This window comes from Benincasa hispida, chromosome 12 (genome assembly GCF_009727055.1).
Source record: "Benincasa hispida cultivar B227 chromosome 12, ASM972705v1, whole genome shotgun sequence".
NCBI lineage: Eukaryota > Viridiplantae > Streptophyta > Magnoliopsida > Cucurbitales > Cucurbitaceae > Benincasa > Benincasa hispida.
Window position 1 is genome coordinate 33,038,085 of NC_052360.1, and position 18,796 is coordinate 33,056,880.

General features: G+C 34.5%; 2 protein-coding genes across 5 annotated transcripts; one reads left to right on the top strand and one right to left on the bottom strand.

Annotated features, from left to right (window-relative positions):
- The first annotated feature begins 363 nt into the window (after positions 1 to 363).
- LOC120068447 (protein SENSITIVITY TO RED LIGHT REDUCED 1) lies at positions 364 to 7,047 on the top strand. Of its 3 annotated transcripts, none has more exons than XM_039020221.1 (2): positions 364 to 1,835; positions 7,029 to 7,047. In XM_039020221.1, exon 1 carries the CDS (start codon positions 969 to 971, stop codon positions 1,800 to 1,802), a length of 834 nt encoding a protein of 277 aa, XP_038876149.1. In that variant the 5' UTR covers positions 364 to 968; the 3' UTR covers positions 1,803 to 1,835; positions 7,029 to 7,047. The 3 variants fall into 3 exon arrangements, with proteins under 3 accessions (XP_038876149.1, XP_038876150.1, XP_038876148.1); XM_039020222.1 differs by lacking the exon at positions 7,029 to 7,047 and having other exon boundaries at positions 366 to 595; positions 925 to 2,556; XM_039020220.1 differs by lacking the exon at positions 7,029 to 7,047 and having other exon boundaries at positions 368 to 595; positions 920 to 2,556.
- On the bottom strand, positions 4,029 to 18,298 carry LOC120068446 (probable ADP-ribosylation factor GTPase-activating protein AGD11). Of its 2 annotated transcripts, XM_039020218.1 has the most exons (12): positions 17,911 to 18,297; positions 17,753 to 17,818; positions 17,552 to 17,642; positions 15,780 to 15,851; positions 15,090 to 15,137; positions 8,200 to 8,284; positions 7,173 to 7,248; positions 6,560 to 6,723; positions 6,211 to 6,472; positions 5,175 to 5,291; positions 4,981 to 5,076; positions 4,029 to 4,568 (listed from the first exon to the last, which is right to left on the bottom strand). In XM_039020218.1, exons 3-12 carry the CDS (start codon positions 17,592 to 17,594, stop codon positions 4,287 to 4,289), a joined length of 1,245 nt encoding a protein of 414 aa, XP_038876146.1. In that variant the 5' UTR covers positions 17,595 to 17,642; positions 17,753 to 17,818; positions 17,911 to 18,297; the 3' UTR covers positions 4,029 to 4,286. The 2 variants fall into 2 exon arrangements, with proteins under 2 accessions (XP_038876146.1, XP_038876147.1); XM_039020219.1 differs by lacking the exon at positions 17,753 to 17,818 and having other exon boundaries at positions 17,552 to 17,693; positions 17,911 to 18,298.
- Between the last annotated feature and the right edge of the window lie 498 nt (positions 18,299 to 18,796).

The window sequence follows — 18,796 nt, forward strand, 5'->3', positions numbered from 1 at the left end:
TTAGTCAAATGGGGTTTTGGTCAAAAGAAGAGTGGTATTAGCCTCAACCCCCATCATCCATCAACCGAAAACATCAAGCCTACGTTCTTGCAAATTTCTTCCCAACACATCCTCTTTATAATTCTATGCTTTGCAATTTACATTTTACGACACTATTGTTATTATTTTGCATGATAATCTGTGAATGTCGTGATGTCAAGATATATCACTTTTATTCTTGTTTCTACCTAAAATCTCTGAGTTGAACTTTGGTTTTACCAAGTATTATTTAATGATAAATATAGTGAAAAATAGATGAGACTTTCAAATCCTGTACTCTAGACATATGAATCACACGCTTTAAAATCTCCTCCAATAATCCTTAAAAGTCTCCACTGAATTAATAAGTCAGTCAAATCATAAGAGTGCTAAACTTGTAATTTAACCAATTTACCTAAACAAAAATGGAGTAAAAAGTGCTTATCGGCTCTTATTGACTAACCTCCAAAAGCTAGAGATGCTGCCCGCCGTCCAATCATGAACCAGCACTACAACCAAATTCGCTGCCTTCGGTGCCTTGTGCATCCAGGAAAGAGAAGAATCGAAAGCCAATCAGGTTTGTGACTCAAAATCCCTTCCAATTTATTCTCCGTTCTTCAACTCAAATTTGTTCTGTTCATGTGTTTTTGGTTTCTGATGTCGATATCATTCACTGGATTTTCTTCACCATCTTCCTTATTTCGTCTTCTACAAACAATTCTGTGCTCCCGATTCAATTTGGCGATCCCTCGATTGAATCTTAGGCTAGTTTATCCTGAATCCGAGATTTAATGTTCACAATCGTATCGCTTTCACCAGTAGAATGAGTACAAAACTTTGATGGTGCTGAATCTTTTGATTTATTGCGGAATTTTCATGTTGCTTTCTGATAATTCTTTAGCTTAGAAACGAGAAGCTATAGTCAGGCCTCGGCGATTATCTCTTGAACGATGGCAGCGTCGGCAAAAACTCTCGCCATTCCGGATCAGTCAAATAATGGCGACTGGACGGTTGTGTTACCTCGTCGTGGCAGGCAGAGGAAAATTTTTCGGAAGCTAAGTAATCGAGAAGATCAACGGACTTGGTCTCCCACTGATCAGGCTAATGATACAATCAGGGAATCGAAACTGTTGCAGAAGATGGAAATCTGTATCAAGAAAGTTGAGAGTTCCCAATTTTTTCAAACTCTTGTTGAGGAGCTTGGAACAAAGCCAGTCTTGGAATCGTTAAATAGGGTTTTGGCTTCGGAATCAAAGATGGGGATGGTTATCTATGGCGTAGGAAGCATAGAGAATTATGAAAATCCTCGTTTGCAGCTCGGTCTTGCAATATTGTTGAAGAGAAAATTTAGTTGGATTGGAAGTTTGGAGGTGTTTGATCCAATTCTTTCTGCAACTGAATGTCGGTTAATGGAGTCCTTTGGCTGTTCTGTTATATCAGTTAATGAGCAAGGACGACGATGTGCACAGAAGCCAACAATGTTCTTCATGCCCCATTGCGAGGCAGAGTTGTACAACAATCTTTTACAGGAAAATTGGACAGTGGAGCTGTTGAATCATGTTGTGTTGTTTGGGAATAGCTTTGAGATCTATGAACAGTTTGTATCTGAATTCAAGAACTCACCCGTTGTTGATTCAGCAAAGTACATCTTAGCCTCTAGAAAGTTCACAAAAGAGATAAAAATCAAGACAGTTTCAGATGATTATTTTGATGCTTTCCATGATTCAAGTTGGCATTTTTTCAGCCCTGTTTCACCTATGGAGCTGCAATTCTCAGATCTTTAAAGGACATTGCCTGGTGATTGGGAAAACAGCCAGGTAAATTCATTGTTATAATTGAACATGTATTTTTTTCTTTTCCTGATTGTGTTTAGCATCTCAAAATTTTGCAAAGTGTCAAATATAGGAATGTTTGTCACTTGTCCCAAGCTTGACTTAGGTTTTAATAGGATGATAATTTGGTTCCATACCAAAGACGAACAGACAGAACATTAAGATCTTAAGGACACAATTGTACAACTTATAGAATAGATTCTGTTCAAGGACGTAAAAGAAAGAGCATAAAGATGTCTCAACGGTCTAAAATAGCCTCCGTTGGCATCATGTTATAAGATATTCTATTGCAAGGAAAACAGCTTTTTTGAGAGTAGAGATTTACATTACCCTATGGGGACTCTTGAGAACCATTTTAGGTTCTATCTCACAACTATGATGAACAGAGTCTTCACTTGGTAGTGCTACTGCTAATGTTGGTAACAATGTAGTTCTTGCTTAGCATATCTACGAGTGTGAACTCACTATACTGATGAATTGTTTGATTTGAATATCATTGTAGACCTTGATTGTTGTGCTTTTAGGATTAAGATAGAATCAATTATAGGTTATGTTTATCTCAAGTGAAACATAATCCATCAATGATAACTTGAAAAATGGGTCTCATTTTGATTACGTTTGTTGTTGTTCATCTATTCTGTAATTGTAATGAATTGTGGGGTCTACCTCAAAATCTATAATCAAAATGTGTAATCTATTTGAGGGATGGAGCGTACTCAATTTGGTTGTGTTTGAAAATTATGTTGGACTCACTACGTTTACTGTTATCATTATCTGCTTTTACAATATGAGGATTATGAATCTGTCACATTTTCTATTACCGTTAAGATCAAACGATAACGGTAGTGGGAACAGTAAATGTGACAAATTCATAATTCTATATAAACGTGATAAAAAACAATTTAATTATATTTACGATTGTGACCCATGACGATTGGTAGATCAATCGAATTCCATGATGATTACATCAATTTTGATTATGGATTGATAAACTTGGTTGTATGGTAATTAAGTACGTTAAGACCTTTACACCTAGGTCAAGGGCACATTACCAGATATCTTAGCTTCCAACTTGCTTTGATTCTGATTTTAGATAAGGATCCAATTAAGCTCCTAGCTGGAGAAGGTTTTATTATGAAGTCGTAGTTTTGTTTTACTTTTTATTTTAGTTCAACACAATGCTTCAGGGAATATAGAGAATTTGAATCTCTAACTTCCTAGTCAAAGTACATATTTACTTTTTTTTTCTTTTTTTGAATACAACAATTATAGAGATGGGGAATCAAACTTCCCACCTCTAGAATGGAAGGTCATTCTAATTATCACTGACAATTATATCAATTATCGCTAACTATATTAATTAAGATTTAGTATCAAAGTGGTTATTGCATTATCTCACATTTATCTTATGAGGTGAAAAAAATCACTCTTGCTATCACTAGCATTTAAAATTAAATAATTGGTACAACTTACAATGGAAAACATGGAGGAGTGAATATACAATATGTTAAAACCATTAGATTTTTTTCTTAAGAAAAAAAAAATCAAATACCATTTTGGTCCATCTACTTTGAATTTCATTATATTTTAGTCTATTTTTAATAGTTCAAATTTAGTTTCTAAAAGCTAATTTTTGTCACAATTGGTTAAATAATAATAATAATAATAACAATTTTCATATAAGAAAAAACCCTTGGGAATATATTTCTAAAATTTATAAAGAGAATGAGAATGTTAATAGAGATTTTTTTCCCTGAAAAAAATAAACAATAAACTATCAAATACTAATTTCAGGGACTAACCCAAATCACATGGACCAAAATAAAATTTTGATTTAAATGAAACATTATTTTTGACGTAGTTCCCTTCTTTGCAATAAAATATCAAGTATTCTTTCAAATCCCCTTATTTAGTTTTTCAGTTTTTCAGGCCAAAATTAGTGAAGGATGATCACAATTAGACAATAATCTCAACCAATAGATAGATAATCAAATGCCTTAACAATTCCCTTGTTACTAAAGATTTTATAACACTGAGAAATATGCTATTGTGAAGACCAAAATATTTGAGCAAATAATTGCAAACACTCTTGCCGTTTTAAACTATGTTAAGGCTGTGAAGTAGTTAACACATCTCTAGTTTCTTTTACTCATTACAAATAAATTAACAAACATGGCAGAAACAAAGGCAGATTAATCTAGCATATATTCCACCACCATCTTATTTATCAATAATATACAACAGCTACAGTAAGGAACATTATCTCTTTTTTTTTTTTTTTTTTTTCCCTCCTTGCAATGAAAACCCATTTGAAGGTGCCTCCATCATAGCTAACAACAAAGTAATTTTCAAATTTTGTCAGTAATTGACTTAATATAAAATAGTGCTTTTGGATCTAAAATGATGTGATTTCAACACTTCACACCATGGCATGAGCTATTGTGTAAGAGGAATGCATTCTAGTTCAATCTCAAGGACACCTCTTTCCACATTCTGCAATCTAAGAGATATATCCTGTCTGACCTTTCCATCTACAAGGTTAATGATTCCATCTTTTACCAAGTTATTGTCATTATTTGCCACCCACTTTCCCAGCTGCATTGATTCATCAATTGTGGACTTCTCATAGGCCTTGGTCGCAGCGACCAACGGTTGAATGTCGATTTCGGCTTCACCCATAAAATCATCAGTTGAAAATGTGTCCTTATCATAGACAAGCTGCAGAATTCATCATTTTGTATCTTACTAACTTTGTAAATGATCTAACACTAATACAATCAAAAGCTTTAGAACATATGATCATACAAGAGGTTCCTTGATGAAGTTGTAGAAATCATCATTTCATATCTAACTGTAAGTGATTAAATACAATCAGAAGCCTAAAAACATGATTATACATTATTTGGTATCTTACTAACTGTAAATGATCAAATACAATCAGAAAATTAATTGCAAAAGGGTATGCAACAGGGTCCTTGATGAAGATGCTTTCGGTAAAGAAAACAGTGTTGAATTTGGAATAAGAGACTTAACTTTCTACAAAATAGTACTCAAATTTTGACTTAGTTATTGAAATCATGATTTCGTTCTATGATGTTCTAACATTTGCCAAAGCTATGTTGTTGCTTACCACTTTCAGCGGAGGGATATGCTCAGGAATCGACAACATTAGGCTCTCATTCCAAACTGGGTTTAGGTTGTTCTTTATGACGCGAGTCCTCACCGACTGCAACATATGACAATAGAAGTCACTGCCAAATAAAAATGTAGCTGATACATATCTTCACCTTAAATGTGGACCAAATTTATATAAGAGAGGCTCACTTGATGGCCTAACGTGAGAATTACATAGGGATCGCTGGTCACCACGTCTCGAACAGCTAGGTTTGTGCCTCTAACCACATTGACCTTAACCAAGCCAACAAATTCAACCATACCTGCCTACAAACATTACATCTGATGTAATAAGAACCAACATCCATATGAAACCAAAAACAATTAAGCCACAACACAACCAATAAAAAGTTAAGCCACGACGCTTCTTTGCTTTTATTTCCTACACGCATCCCCTTTGGGTTTCAGTCACTAATCTCCAAGACTACAACATAAATTAGACTGCCAGCTCAAAGTTCCAGCTATAACTTTTCAACTTTTCATTGATGGAGAACGTGCCATTGTATGTGTTTAAATGAGTTGGCTAATAAAACCATTTTGAACTCAGTAGAACTGATAAGTGTGCTTACTCAGTGCCCTCTTCTTGAATGTATTGTCCATAACTTAAACAAACATTTTTATGACTCAATATATTAAATGATCCCTATTAGTTTAAGTAATTCTCTTTTTGGTCCTCAAAGAAGTTGTTTGCTTCCAATATCTTAAATTGGGAGATGGTAGCAACCAAAAAATTCAAAATGAAATGTTGTTTTTTAATCCCTACTGCACTCGGATAACTTAGGCCGCGTTTGGTAACTATTTGCTTTTTGGTTTTTAGTTTTTGAAAATAAGCTTACAAATCCCCCTTCTACCTCTAAATTTCTTACTTTGTTATCTACTTTTTACCAAAATAAAAGTAGTTTTAAAAACTAAAATAAAAGTAGTTTTTTTCAAAATCCTTTGTTTTTCTTTTCTTTTTCTTTTTCTTTTTCTTTTTTTTTTAAAAAAAGAATTTGACTAAGAATTCAACTCTTTTACTTGAGAACGATGAAAACTATTGCAGAAAATTGAAAGAAAATAGGCCCAATTTTCAAAAACCAAATGGTTACCTAACGGGACCTTAGCCAACTTTAACCACAAAATGAAATCAAATCACTAATAAGAAAAATCCATAATCAGAATGTGTAATAGAAGTAGCAGTTATTACCGATGCTTGTCTTGAGACTGCAGGGCTGTTCTTGTCAGAATTCTTGTGCTCACTATCTCTTCTTACCCGGCTGTTACGAAATGCGTGCCCGATGCGATGCCTAGTAGCTTGCTTCTCGAAGTGTCTTTTGTCGTGGCTACCATGCTTGCTTGAAGAGTTACTACTTTGGGGGCATGATGAACTTCTTTTACTAAATGAGTTGTTATCACTAGAATTTTGACTACTATTGGCGTTATAAAATTGCAGCAGTTCATACTTTCTCCTGAATTTACAAGAAATGTGATTCTTTAATAGAATGACCTCAACATTTCATATTCCTGGATACATTAAATACATGTGCTAGCAATACCTTATAAACTCGAAGCGCTCCTCTATACAAGAATCTGGTTTCGGTTTTCGGTTCACATCGATGATGCCAGCTTCATATTTCTTGTTTACATCTGCGTTTCCGCCCATGCTTATCAAAGTATTAACTTGTTCATCCGTCCAATTATCTAGTTTCACTGAGAAAACCTGGTATTTATTGTAGAAACTTTAGATCATAAATGCATTGCATCAGAGATAGGAACCTTCAGTATAGAAACTCATACAAAAATAGTTAACAGAAAGCACTGCAGACCCATTTAACAACCATTTGAATTCTTAGCCAAATTCTAAAAGTGTTTTTATTGTTTATTTTTTATTTTTTTATTTTTTATTTTCAAGACTCTTTGACAAATGTAATCTATTATTTGGATTGTGATTCTGCAGCATCAGATTTTTTGACAATTTTTCTTCAGCAATGTTGATATGCTGACCTTCCTTCTGATGTCGTCCAGTGCCATAAAATTTTGTAACAAGGAAAGCTTATCTAAAACGGCCATGTCATCAAGCAGCATGGTCGAGACGTACTATGCGTGTTTGCTATTAGGAGAATAAACAAGCCACAATAAAAGAAGAGAAGGAAAAAGAAAAGGAGAAACCTTAGAGATATGAACTCCAAGACTTCTGTGTACTCCAGAACACTTTATACAGATAAACACTCCCAAATTTAACGATCTGCATTCATAAACCAGAGGTTAAAAACAAAATACTAAATTCTCAATATTGAAACATATATTGAAAAGAAGTGTCAGAAGATATCAAAGTTAATAGTTGTTAACATTTTGTGTGATGTAGAAACCACCTAAGACACTGAGGGTGATCGAAGTAACTGAAGCAGGAGTGACATAAAGTGGCCTATAAAGAGATATATGGTATGTTTGGGAGTGATTCCAAATAGTTAAAGTCATTTTTGTCATTTTCAAAATTACTCAAAAAAATGTTTTTAATCATTTAAAATCAATTTCAATAGTATGAAAAATGTGTTAAAAGTTTTAAATCAAATATAGCGTTGATTTTGAGTGAAAGTGTGTTTCGAAGTGATTTTATATATGAGAAAAGTGATTTAACAATTTCAAAAGCACTCCCAAACATAGATTCAATGGTCTGCCTAAGTAGATTAAGATCCCAATTCCCTAATATAATTCATCTGTTGCTTCCAGAAGCAGCCAGAATAAAGACCTCAACACAATCATACTGCACTCTACCCTCACTCCCTCCCTGTGCCCCAGAAAAGAGAGAGAAGGAGGCATGCTATATATGAAACTGGTCGGTTGGCTAAAGTTTAATCCATCTATTCAACCTCTGGATAACTAATATGAGGGCGGAATTTCCAAGAGAGAATAGCTTCCCCATGGTTGCATATGAAAAGGAGTAAAGAAAAAGGGATATAAACAAAGACAAAACAGAAAAACTGTTCTATTAATGTCAGAAGAAATTTGAGTCTAAGGAATGGACCTTCTCTCTTGAACAATTCAATAGCACTGAGCTTTTAAAATTTTCATCACATTTCCCACACACCACATTACAATTCAATCAAGACTGAAAGGAGAAAGAGTCAATTTGCAACTTGTATGAACGAATAACTAAGTAAAAGAACTGGCTATTAAATAAAACATTTAGACTTACACCCATTTTGGATCCGGTGATCCGCAATCTGCACAATACTTATTACCAGATTGCCGCAACAGATCTTCCAACCTTTTCTGGGGGCCTGATGGATGGCAACACACATTAATATAGATCACAGGACTTCTTCTACTATGTCAGGCGAAGATATAAGACTAATAAACGTAACTCATTCCAAAAGAACATAAAAATAGCATGACCGTTATCAATGAGAAATCAATGCAATACTCAAGAAAGTAGAACATGTGTATGCATCAGGGATTAGAATTGGAGAAACAAGTATACTCAAACTTAATCTGAACGAGAATAAAATTGAATTCAATATCAGGTATGACCTTCAAATTTGGGTTCTATAGATTTATAACATACAACAACACCAAGTTGAGTGGTTCCTTAATGTGGAAACTAGAAGCCCGAAAAAAGCTTGAACCAAATTGAGAAGGTTGCTATCATTTTGATATTCTTGGGAAGAACCTCAAAGCGTACCATCAAGAAAATGCAAATGGACACAAATCCTATTTCGACCAGTGTTGAACCCTATGAAGCACAGATACTTCATGTGAGACAAAGAATCTGTATCAGACACGTATCGGATATCGATACTTCCCAGATACGTATCTGACACGCAATTTGACGTATCTATTTCTACGCGTACCTTTTTTTAAAGAAAAAAGACAAGCAACTCATCTAATTTTTCCTAGACAACCTATTTGAAAAGCTCACTACTCTGAGTCTAAAACTAAAAGGAAAAAATAAATAAATAAAAGACCAAACCCTAGAATCATCTAATTTTTATCTTCACATTTGATTTCCAACAAAGTCCACCAAAATATAAACCATTTGGATATCTTTAACAATTCAATGAAGAAGTTCTTCGTTTATCTTCATACTTCTCCCTCTAATATTCTTCTTCTTCTTTGTAATATGAGTCACTTTTTATTGCATTTTATTAACTATTGTACTACAACATCTTAGATGTTGCTTTTTTTTTTTGTATTGTATTTTAGTGTTTGTATTCTATTTTGTGTTGTTGTTATTAACTTGTATGCTAAATTTATCTATATCCTAGACTTTTTTTAAGAAAAAGAAAATGTATCTTCAATATATTAGTATCCTCGTTATTTAGAAATATATATATATTAAAAAAATATATAAAAAATGACGTATCCTTAGATGAATCCGTATCTTAGTTTTTTAGAAATTAACGAATCGTCGTATCTGATCGTATCCGTATCGTGTAACCGTATCCGTGTCTATGCTTCATAGGTTAAACCCCTTCAATCAGAGACCCTTGTCAACCTCGGAGAGCTGGAAGAGGAAAAAGATTTCTCGGCTTAACAAGAGAAATCTTAGCCTGCAAGCCAACCATCAATCAAAGTAGAATAGTCAGCACTAGAAATGCAGACCATCATCCACATACTTCAACTTTTTCCCTGAAGCCCTCATCAAGAATTGCATCAAGAAAGTCCAAATCAACATAGTAAAACACTCTCTAGATCAAGTTACCTTTTTTACTTCCTCTTCCAGTCATCCACTATTTAGTTAACTAAAGAAATAGGATGAAAATTTTGCCTACCATGAAGGAAAGCCAATCGGACCTTAAGATAGTAGAAGGGGGAAATATTTTAGCATTTTTCAAGAACATTAGCCTACATCTTATAAACTGTGTTAGTGAGATTAATTGACCTAAAATCTCTCCCTTAATTGCCTAATACTTTGTGAGAATGTGGCTAATGTAAGTGTTTCATTCATCTTAATTCTTATCATAATAAACCATTTTCAAGCCAAAGCGAACATAGCTCAAATGACACCAAGATGTGTAAGCGACCAAAAGGTCCATGGAACCACGGTTCAAGTCCCCCTACCCCTATTGTCCTATTTTCGAAATAATCTTGATGAATAAAGAGTAGAAAATATTCTAACCTTTTTGAATTCAATAAGCAGCAATTTTGTTGTTTTTTTTTAATAAGAAACATCAAAAGAATATATTCATTAATTTCTTGTGTAAAGGAATCCACCAAGAGATCGAAAACTATGAAAATGTAGTTCTAGCGTTTCTTTCCTTCCACATGTGCTATAAAAGAGCTCTGAAGGCACAACTAGCAATCACCCTGCGTCAAATTCCAAGCATTCAAACCCTCCACCATCTCATCCCTATTTTTCTAGGGAGGCAAAAAGAAATGCTTAAAAGCCCCACAACAGACTTTCAGGACCGAGACGCAAACTCACAATGGAGGAACAAATGATCAATGATTCCCCATCATTTAAGCAAAATTTAAACCCGGTGGGAAAGACCAGCCACTGAACTTTCTTTGCAACATGTCATCCATGTTTAAGCTCTTCAAAGCCAAAGACCAATGAAAAACTTTCGCCCTCTTTGGACATTTATTCTTCCAGATCTTGTTTGCTAAGGTCTTGCTAACCTTGGAGGTTCTCGTAGATGAGAACCATAGCTGGTCAGAATCTGGTAGGCAGATCTAGTAGAAAAAAGAAAAAAACCCAGACCCTTCTAGAGACCAAACTATTCTGAGAATCTTTTGATAGTCAGTCAAGCCACTCACTTCTTCCAAAAAATCTGACTTCATCTTCTAAAGTCTACGATTTAGAAAGCAAATAACCAATCACTTCTTCATTCTAGATTTTGATGAATGATATAATATTTTTCAGCTTGAAAGTGTATCACAAACCCTGGTTTGCCAAACGTCTACACTCCTCCACCAGTCCCAAGGTGTTGAGAAAATTAGGTGGCCATATGTCCTGGACTTGTTATTTGTTGGGGGAGTTTCCCCTTAACCCCATTGGAGGGATGTTTTCTCTTGGAGCCCTTGTATACATCCAAAGGCTTCTGTAGTAATTCTTTCTTTAGGTGTTTGGTCAATACCCCCATTGAGTGTTTCAATTGTTGCCTCTGTGTGGAAGGTTAAGATTTTCGAGAAGGTCAATTTTTTTGTTTGGCAGGTTTTGCATGAAAGAGTTACTACCTTGGATTGGATCTTGGTTAGGGGTCCATAGTAGTTGGTTTGTTCTCTTGTATTCTTCATAGGAGGGCGGCAGAGGACCTGGAACATCTTCTTTCCGGGTGCAATTTAACCAGTTCAGTGTGGAGTTGTTTCTTTGAGGTGTTTGGATGTTACTTCACCAATTTTCAAGATTGCAAATAGACGATCAAGGATCTCTTTCTCCGCTCTCCTTTATGGGAGAAGGGGATTTTTTTTAAAATTTTTTTTTGGTGGCAAGTAGAGGTGTGTGTCATTTTGTGGAGTTTGGGATCAAGAGAAAGGATAGAATCTTTAGGGACCACAAGAGCACTGGGTGATGTTTGGTGTTAAATTTGTATATTATTGAATAATTCAGAGTACATAATCAACCTTCTACAAGATGAATAAATAGACATCAATAAACCAATAAAGAAAAATACATAAATGGACAATACCCAAAAAAGAAAATAATAATTAGGAATAAACCCTAATTTTCTTTTAACACCCTCCCTCAAACTCAAGACAGTAGATTAGTGAACAACTTGAGTTTGCAAAGATAACTTAGAAAAAAAATCAGCAAATCTGGGATGGAAACAGAAACCCCCACGAAAAACCAAACACGAAGAACTTCTAGGCTGAAACAAAAACCCACGAAGAGTGAAACCGAGAACCTTTTGGGCTGGAAACATAGATCCTCACATAAAGATCTATAACAAAATCTACGAAGAACTAACAAGGACTTCTGGGCTAGAACAAAGATCTTCATAGAGATCTCAAACAAAACCCACAAACGACAGAATTGAAAATGGAACAAAGATCTTTGTGCAAAAGGAGATTTACCATAATTGTAAATAAACCAAATTGGACCAACTTAAACCACACCAAACTGAGTGAACCCAACTAATTAAACTAAACTAAACTGAGTGAACCCAACTAATTAAACTAAACTAAACTGAGTGAACCTAACTAATTAAACCAAACCAAACCAAACCAAACAAAAACCAGTTTGACTGAAGCTAAATCAGCCTTACTGACCAAACCAAAGAGGTTTTTTTGTTGAAACCCTCGATACGTTGGAATCAATCAGTTCACGATGGACAGACAACAGAGCGGCATGAAACTGAAGGATTCTGAAGATCGGATGAAACCCACAGTGAGCGACGCCGAACCTAAGGTGGAAGAGTAGATTTGCTGTCAGATCTGTAGCAGGGATGACTGGCGTGCGGTGGCTAGTGCACGAACTGAGTGGTGCAAAGCTACGACAAGATGGTTTTGCGGCGTGGAAGATACCCACAAACAGATACAATCTGATACACAAACAAGATACGAACGACAGAAGCACGAACGAGGTAGCAAAGGTGGTCGATGGTTGCAATGGATTTGGGGCGAAGACGTATCTACGAGCACAGAGGGACAGATCTAAGTGCACAAGAGACCTGGTCGACTGTAACAAAGAGCCCACGAATGATGCTGGCGAACAAATGAATGGTGGATCTAACAAACAGGGGCGTGACAAAGAAAACCCTAGTAAGATTGAGGGAAAAGAAGCAAAAAACCTTTGCGATAACAGGCGACGAGTCTGCCTTTGTCGACTGTCGATGGAGGCAAAGATCGAATAGGGCTTTGGCGGCTAGGGTTCAATGAGACTAAACCTAATGCTGTTATCATGTTAAATTTGTATATTATTGAATAATTCAGAGTAATTTAGAGTACATAATCAACCTTCTACAAGGTGAATAAATAAACATCAATAAACCAATAAAAGAAAATACATAAACAGAAAATACCCAAAAAGGAAAATAACATCTTAGCAGCCAATGAAATGTCACCACATTTCTTCAACAATTTCATTTTCAATTCCTCTAAATTTGAAAGATCATCAAAGAACAAATCTCTATTTTTCGCTAATTCTTGCTGAAAAATATTCCAGGATTTTTTTTTTATATGTTACATACTTTTCAACTACATACTTACTTTTCGTCTAAATATTCTTAACACTCATTTGATATGTGAATTCAATTAAATAAAAATATTTTTTTATAATTTTTTACGTATAAATATTGCACTTGATGTAGACAAAATAATATTTTTTTATATAATCAACAACCCTACAACATACTTTAACAGTCATCAATCTTATAATAGTCGAAGGTGGTTGTCGAAGTTGATCATCGAAGATACTTTTGCTGGAGTTTGTAGTCGGAGGTGGTTGTCAGAGATTGAAGTTGGTCGCATAAAGGTGGTATTAGAGTTGGTTGTCGAAGTTTGTCATCGGAGGTGGTTTTGAAATCCTGGTGTTGGTTGAGCGAAGGTGGTCATCGAAGTTGATCATCGAAGATGATTTTTATCGGAGATTAAAGTCAAAGGTGGCTGTTGGAGTCCGAATGTTAATCGCATGAATGTGGTATTAGAGTTGTCGGAGTCCGAATGTTAATCGCATGAATGTGGTATTAGAGTTGGTTGCGGAATTTTTCGTCAGAGGTAGTTGTTGAAGCCCTGAGTGGGTCGTTGAAGGTGGTCATTGAAGGTGTTTTTCATTAGAGTTTGTAGTCGAAAGTGGTTGTCGGAACCTGAAAATGGTCATTGGAGTTGGTAGCGCAAAGGTGGTCGATAGAGTTGAGTTAACGGAGGTGGTTGTCAGAGCTCGGAATTGGTTGTCGGAGTTGGTCGTGCGAAGGTTGTCGAAGCCCGAAGTTGGTCGTTGGAACTGTCATCGAAGGTGGTTGTCGGAGCCCCGATTTCGTCGTCAGAGTTGTCATCGGAGGTGGTTGTCAGAGCCCGGAGTTGGTCACTGGAGTTTTCATCGAAGGTGGTTGTCGGAGCTAAGAGTTAGTTCTCGGAATGTGACAGTGGTCGATGGGTGAAGCCATTGAAAACATTGGAAGAAGAGAGTTGGGGTGAGTTGGTAAAATATACCAACTCAACTCCACCAACATTTAAAGTTGGTGGGCCAAACAATGAGCTGGTATATTATACCAACTCAACTCAACTCATGTTGGTGAACCAAACACCCCTTAATCTCTATTGTGGGTTTTTTTTTTGGTAGGTTTGTGTATCCTCTCTTCTTTTTTTTTTTTCCCTCAATGAAGGTTTGGTTTAATATAAAAATATGAAAAAGAAGGCGGTCATAGATAGTCCAGAATTGCACTGCTTGAAAACCTCGAGGCTAATCTGGACTTGCTTGTTCGATTTAATTTCTTTTGACATCCTCGAGTAAATCACTCATGAAGAAGGAAAACTAAGATGCTGATCGAATGCTTTCCTTCTTTTTTTCTTGTGTCTTTTTTCTTCCTCCTTTTTAGTTTGTTACTAAAGACTGCTTTGTAATAATTTTTTTAACAGTTTCTATTGTTTTTTAATTTTAAAACTGTTTGTTAAAGAATTTTTTACTCGTGTTTTCCTTCTTTTTTTTTTTTCCTCCTTTCCTTTAACACATTAATCACATTTAAATCAAGTTTTACTTGGAAGACAAATGATGATCATATATATAAATACTACTTTTAATCTTAAAACAACTACATGGAGGAAAAGAAAAAGGAACAAAAAAAAAAAGAACAAAATGTTGTATTCATTTTCTACTCTTTTTTTTCTTTTTAATTTTAAAACTACTATTAAAAATTATCTTGGAAAAAGAAGGGTAGAAATTGTTTTCAGAACCTTACTTCCAGACAACCTCCATAGCACCCAAACTTCAGTAAAAAAAACAAAAAAATTTCTATGGAAGTTGTAAATGATCCCCAGTTCACTAATTAATTAATCTCATGTAAGTACTTGCTCATAATGTAAGACATTACTGGTCAAAGAATCAGCAGGTTGACTAGATTTTATATTTTCTACAATTACAACTTCAATGATATTCCAAAATAAGTGCTATTACAATTATAAAGATACTGAGAATTGAAGATATAATACCAGAGAGCTGTTGGTCCTTCTTCCAATTCCAGCGTTGCGTTTCTGAATCTGAATACAAGAGATTACAGAGAATTGAAGCAATGAAAAAGAGTGGAAGATCTGATAGCTAAACTAAGTATTCTGCTGTTACCAATCTACAGTAAAAGATCATTTACTAAAATTAAAAGAGATTCTGTTTCCTCTCATGTACTTTGTGCATTAAACTCTTTCATTATATCAATGAATAATTTTGTTTCCATTTAAAAAAAAATAAAGTTAAAAGAGATTCCTAACTCAGTAATTAATAATCCTGAAGTTGAGTTTTTGTAGGAATGGACAATATATTACTTGTCATTGACTCAGCAGTTTGGCTAGACATTGCATTTCCTACAATTTGGATTCATCTTCTCTCAAAAATATTTCTTAACAAGTGCTACTGCTAAATTAATAATGGAGTAGCTCCAAGAAACTTCGAGATTATTTTATTTATAATGATCAAAATGATGGCTAAAGAGCCTATATATACAACTCTAATGGTGACCGGCTGGATTGGTTAATTTATAACTTATAACCTATTCAGCCGGTTACAAAAGACTTAAGCTAACTATTTTAAAGACATTAACTAAATGATAGATACAAGATTGTAGTTGGTATTTGTAGGGAGACTTCATTCATCAGTTAAAAAGATATTGAGAATTGAGGATATAATACCAGAGGGCATCCGACTCCAGTCCCAGCCTTGCATTTCTGAATCTGGAAACAGGAGTTCAAAGAGACAAGCGCCTGGCACATTTGAATCGTGTCAAGGAAATTTCAATGCAATGGAGGTGCATGAGCAGAGCTCTCCATAGATCGGTAACAATAGTAACATTCACACTTTTTTAAGCCATATGAGTAATAACCCAAGAATTTAGATAGCAGAGAACAGGTCTCAAGAGTCCGGTTGAATAAATGGTAAATGTGTCTATCCACAATGCTACAGTACATATTCCTGTATATTGAAGAGGAGACTCATGTAGTAGTAAATGTCAATCCTACACGTTTATGATGATTATGCCTACACCCTTATTTCCAATCTCCACAACAAAAACAGGAAAGAAAATACACAAAATCGTACAGATAATTTGTTTCTTGTTAAAAAAAAAAAAAAAAAAACTATTCGCACAGTTGTTTACTTCCTAAAGTGAGACCTTTCCAAAATATAATCAAATGGGACAACTGCATACACAGATCCCAGTAGTTTTTCCGAGTCCATAAGAGACCTATCTATAACACCCAAAATAGTTCTTCAACCTTAAATAGGGGAAGATAACTTATATAACACATCATCATAATGTATCATCTCAATAAAAATAAAAAACTTTTCAAAATAATCTATGACTTAATTACTCTTAACTGTTGATACTCAAGTTACCTATTAAACATTGTGTTTATTATATGCTCACCATCATGCTTACTCTCATAAAAGAAAGTATATGAACAAATTCTTCAATGAATTGATTTTGTAATATCCCAAATTAAGGTTTGAGAAGGATCACCTGGTCATATGAATTTTCTCACTCATAGGAGAGATTACAACGGTCGAAAGGAACCACACTCGATCTGTCTCTCCACCCAACCTCCACCTTTTTTACTATAGTCCATACTCCATCTCTTTTACTATAGTCTAGACTCCATATCCAATCCAAGAACCAGTTCTATCTCTAGTGATATATTGTTCCACTTACATTATAACTTCCAAGGGGTATCTAAAGATCAAAAAACTTCCATTGAATATAAACTTGAAAACCTATCAACACACTTAGAATAGCAGCTGATTTTTTTTCCATCTTGACCATGAAGCACATGTTGTTGGGGAGAGAATACTATATAACTTGTTCATTCAAAAAGCTTATATAAATGTATCTAAAGCTTCCCAATACCTACAGCCTTTTTTTAGTCTGAGAAAATGAAAGAATACTAAAAAAAAACAAGCAAGAGGACGTACAAAAAGACAATTCAACAAAAGAAGCCAAGAAGCTAAGAGTACAAAGGGGGGCTCCAATTCTAAACAAATCCAATGAATGAGCAGTTAACTTAATCAACAACCTATCAATCCCACCCCCCTGGCCATTTGGCTGCAGTAAAGTCCCTTAGCTTCCTACTGGACTACTGGATAATCAATTGCTCTAGTGAGAATTGTTATTCAAATCTTTATCTGTACACTAAGCCTTAAAGGAAGAAACTTGCTACTAGACTATTGGATAATTAACTGTTGTGGTGAGAATTGTTATCCAAATCTTTATCTATACACTAAGCCTTAAAATTTTATTCCAGTATTGGGTAACACTAATACATCCACCAAATTGAAGTCTAAGTGGGTTACACATTCTAAGATTACAAGAATTCCATCCCTTAAATTCCTCTCGCCCAAAAGTAATCAACACCAACACAAACAAATCTTGGGCTACGGTGACCAATCATTATTTGCAGAAGATAAATACCTGAAACGCCATTTGAATCAGAATTTTGCTGCTGGGTTGACATGTCCAGCTTCAAATAATGTGTACACAAATCATGAAAGAATGGGGCAACCTGAAAACAGCCATTTTCTTAACTCTTCCACTCATTGAACTTGGTCTTAATCTAAAACACAAGAGAGAACATAATAAACATAGTGAATAAAAAATCATAAGAGTTCTTACAGGTTTATAAAATGACGAATGAAATGAGCATCCTAGATTAACATGATTCTGTCCATGGCTTCTTCTCTGCAGAAAATAAAATCAGGATGCACCAACAAGCAAATCAAAACACAAAATACACATAACAAACAAGCTGAGAAACACCAATCGATGCTTACCGTACAACAAGAGATTAAAAGAGGGAGGAGGCGATAGTTTAATGAATTTAAAGGAAAATCTGCAGATGATGGCGCATAGAAAAGGCTAGGAATCCATTGATAGACGAAAAATTTTCGAAGAATTATCGAAAACCGCAAAACGTATCCATCTTCAACGAAATTAGGTGGAAGAAATGCAGAGAAAAATCGGAAATCAGAGAGAAACCGTTATTATCAGAATGTGATTTTCTTTCATTGCTAAAAAATTTGGGTCGGTTTGCAACAAAATTGAATTGATTTGAGGAGAAAAGAAAAAAGGGTCTGATGAATTGCGAAAAAAAATTCATCCGTTTTCGTTTGAGTCAACGTAGTTTCATGTTGGTATATGAAATGGATATGATGTGAGTGATTCCAGAAGAGACATTAACTCTCTTTTTAATTTGTTCAAAATAAAATCATTAACAAATAATTAGTTCAAAATAAAATAATTAACAAATTGTTTTAAAAATAATAGTTCGTTTAGGTAGAGACGACAATACGCGCCACACATAAAAAAAAATACGTTGTTCAACTTATTTTTTAACGACACCATTTTTCCAATTTACAATGAATTCTAATATTAATCGGAAATTTGATAGTTTGACATTTTGCTTTATAAAATAAAGACATGAATATCGACATCAGTATTTCAATTTTATGGATATATTGACATCATATTGACATCGAGGGATGTTTTTGTAAATCATGTATTTTATAAATTTTATTTAGATTAATAATTAAATTATTTTTAAAATTAAATTATAGATATTATTAGTATTCATATTCATATTCGGACTAAATAAATGACATTTTTTATGTTCTACAAGTAATAACAAAAGATGTTGGAGATATCCATGGATATTTAATA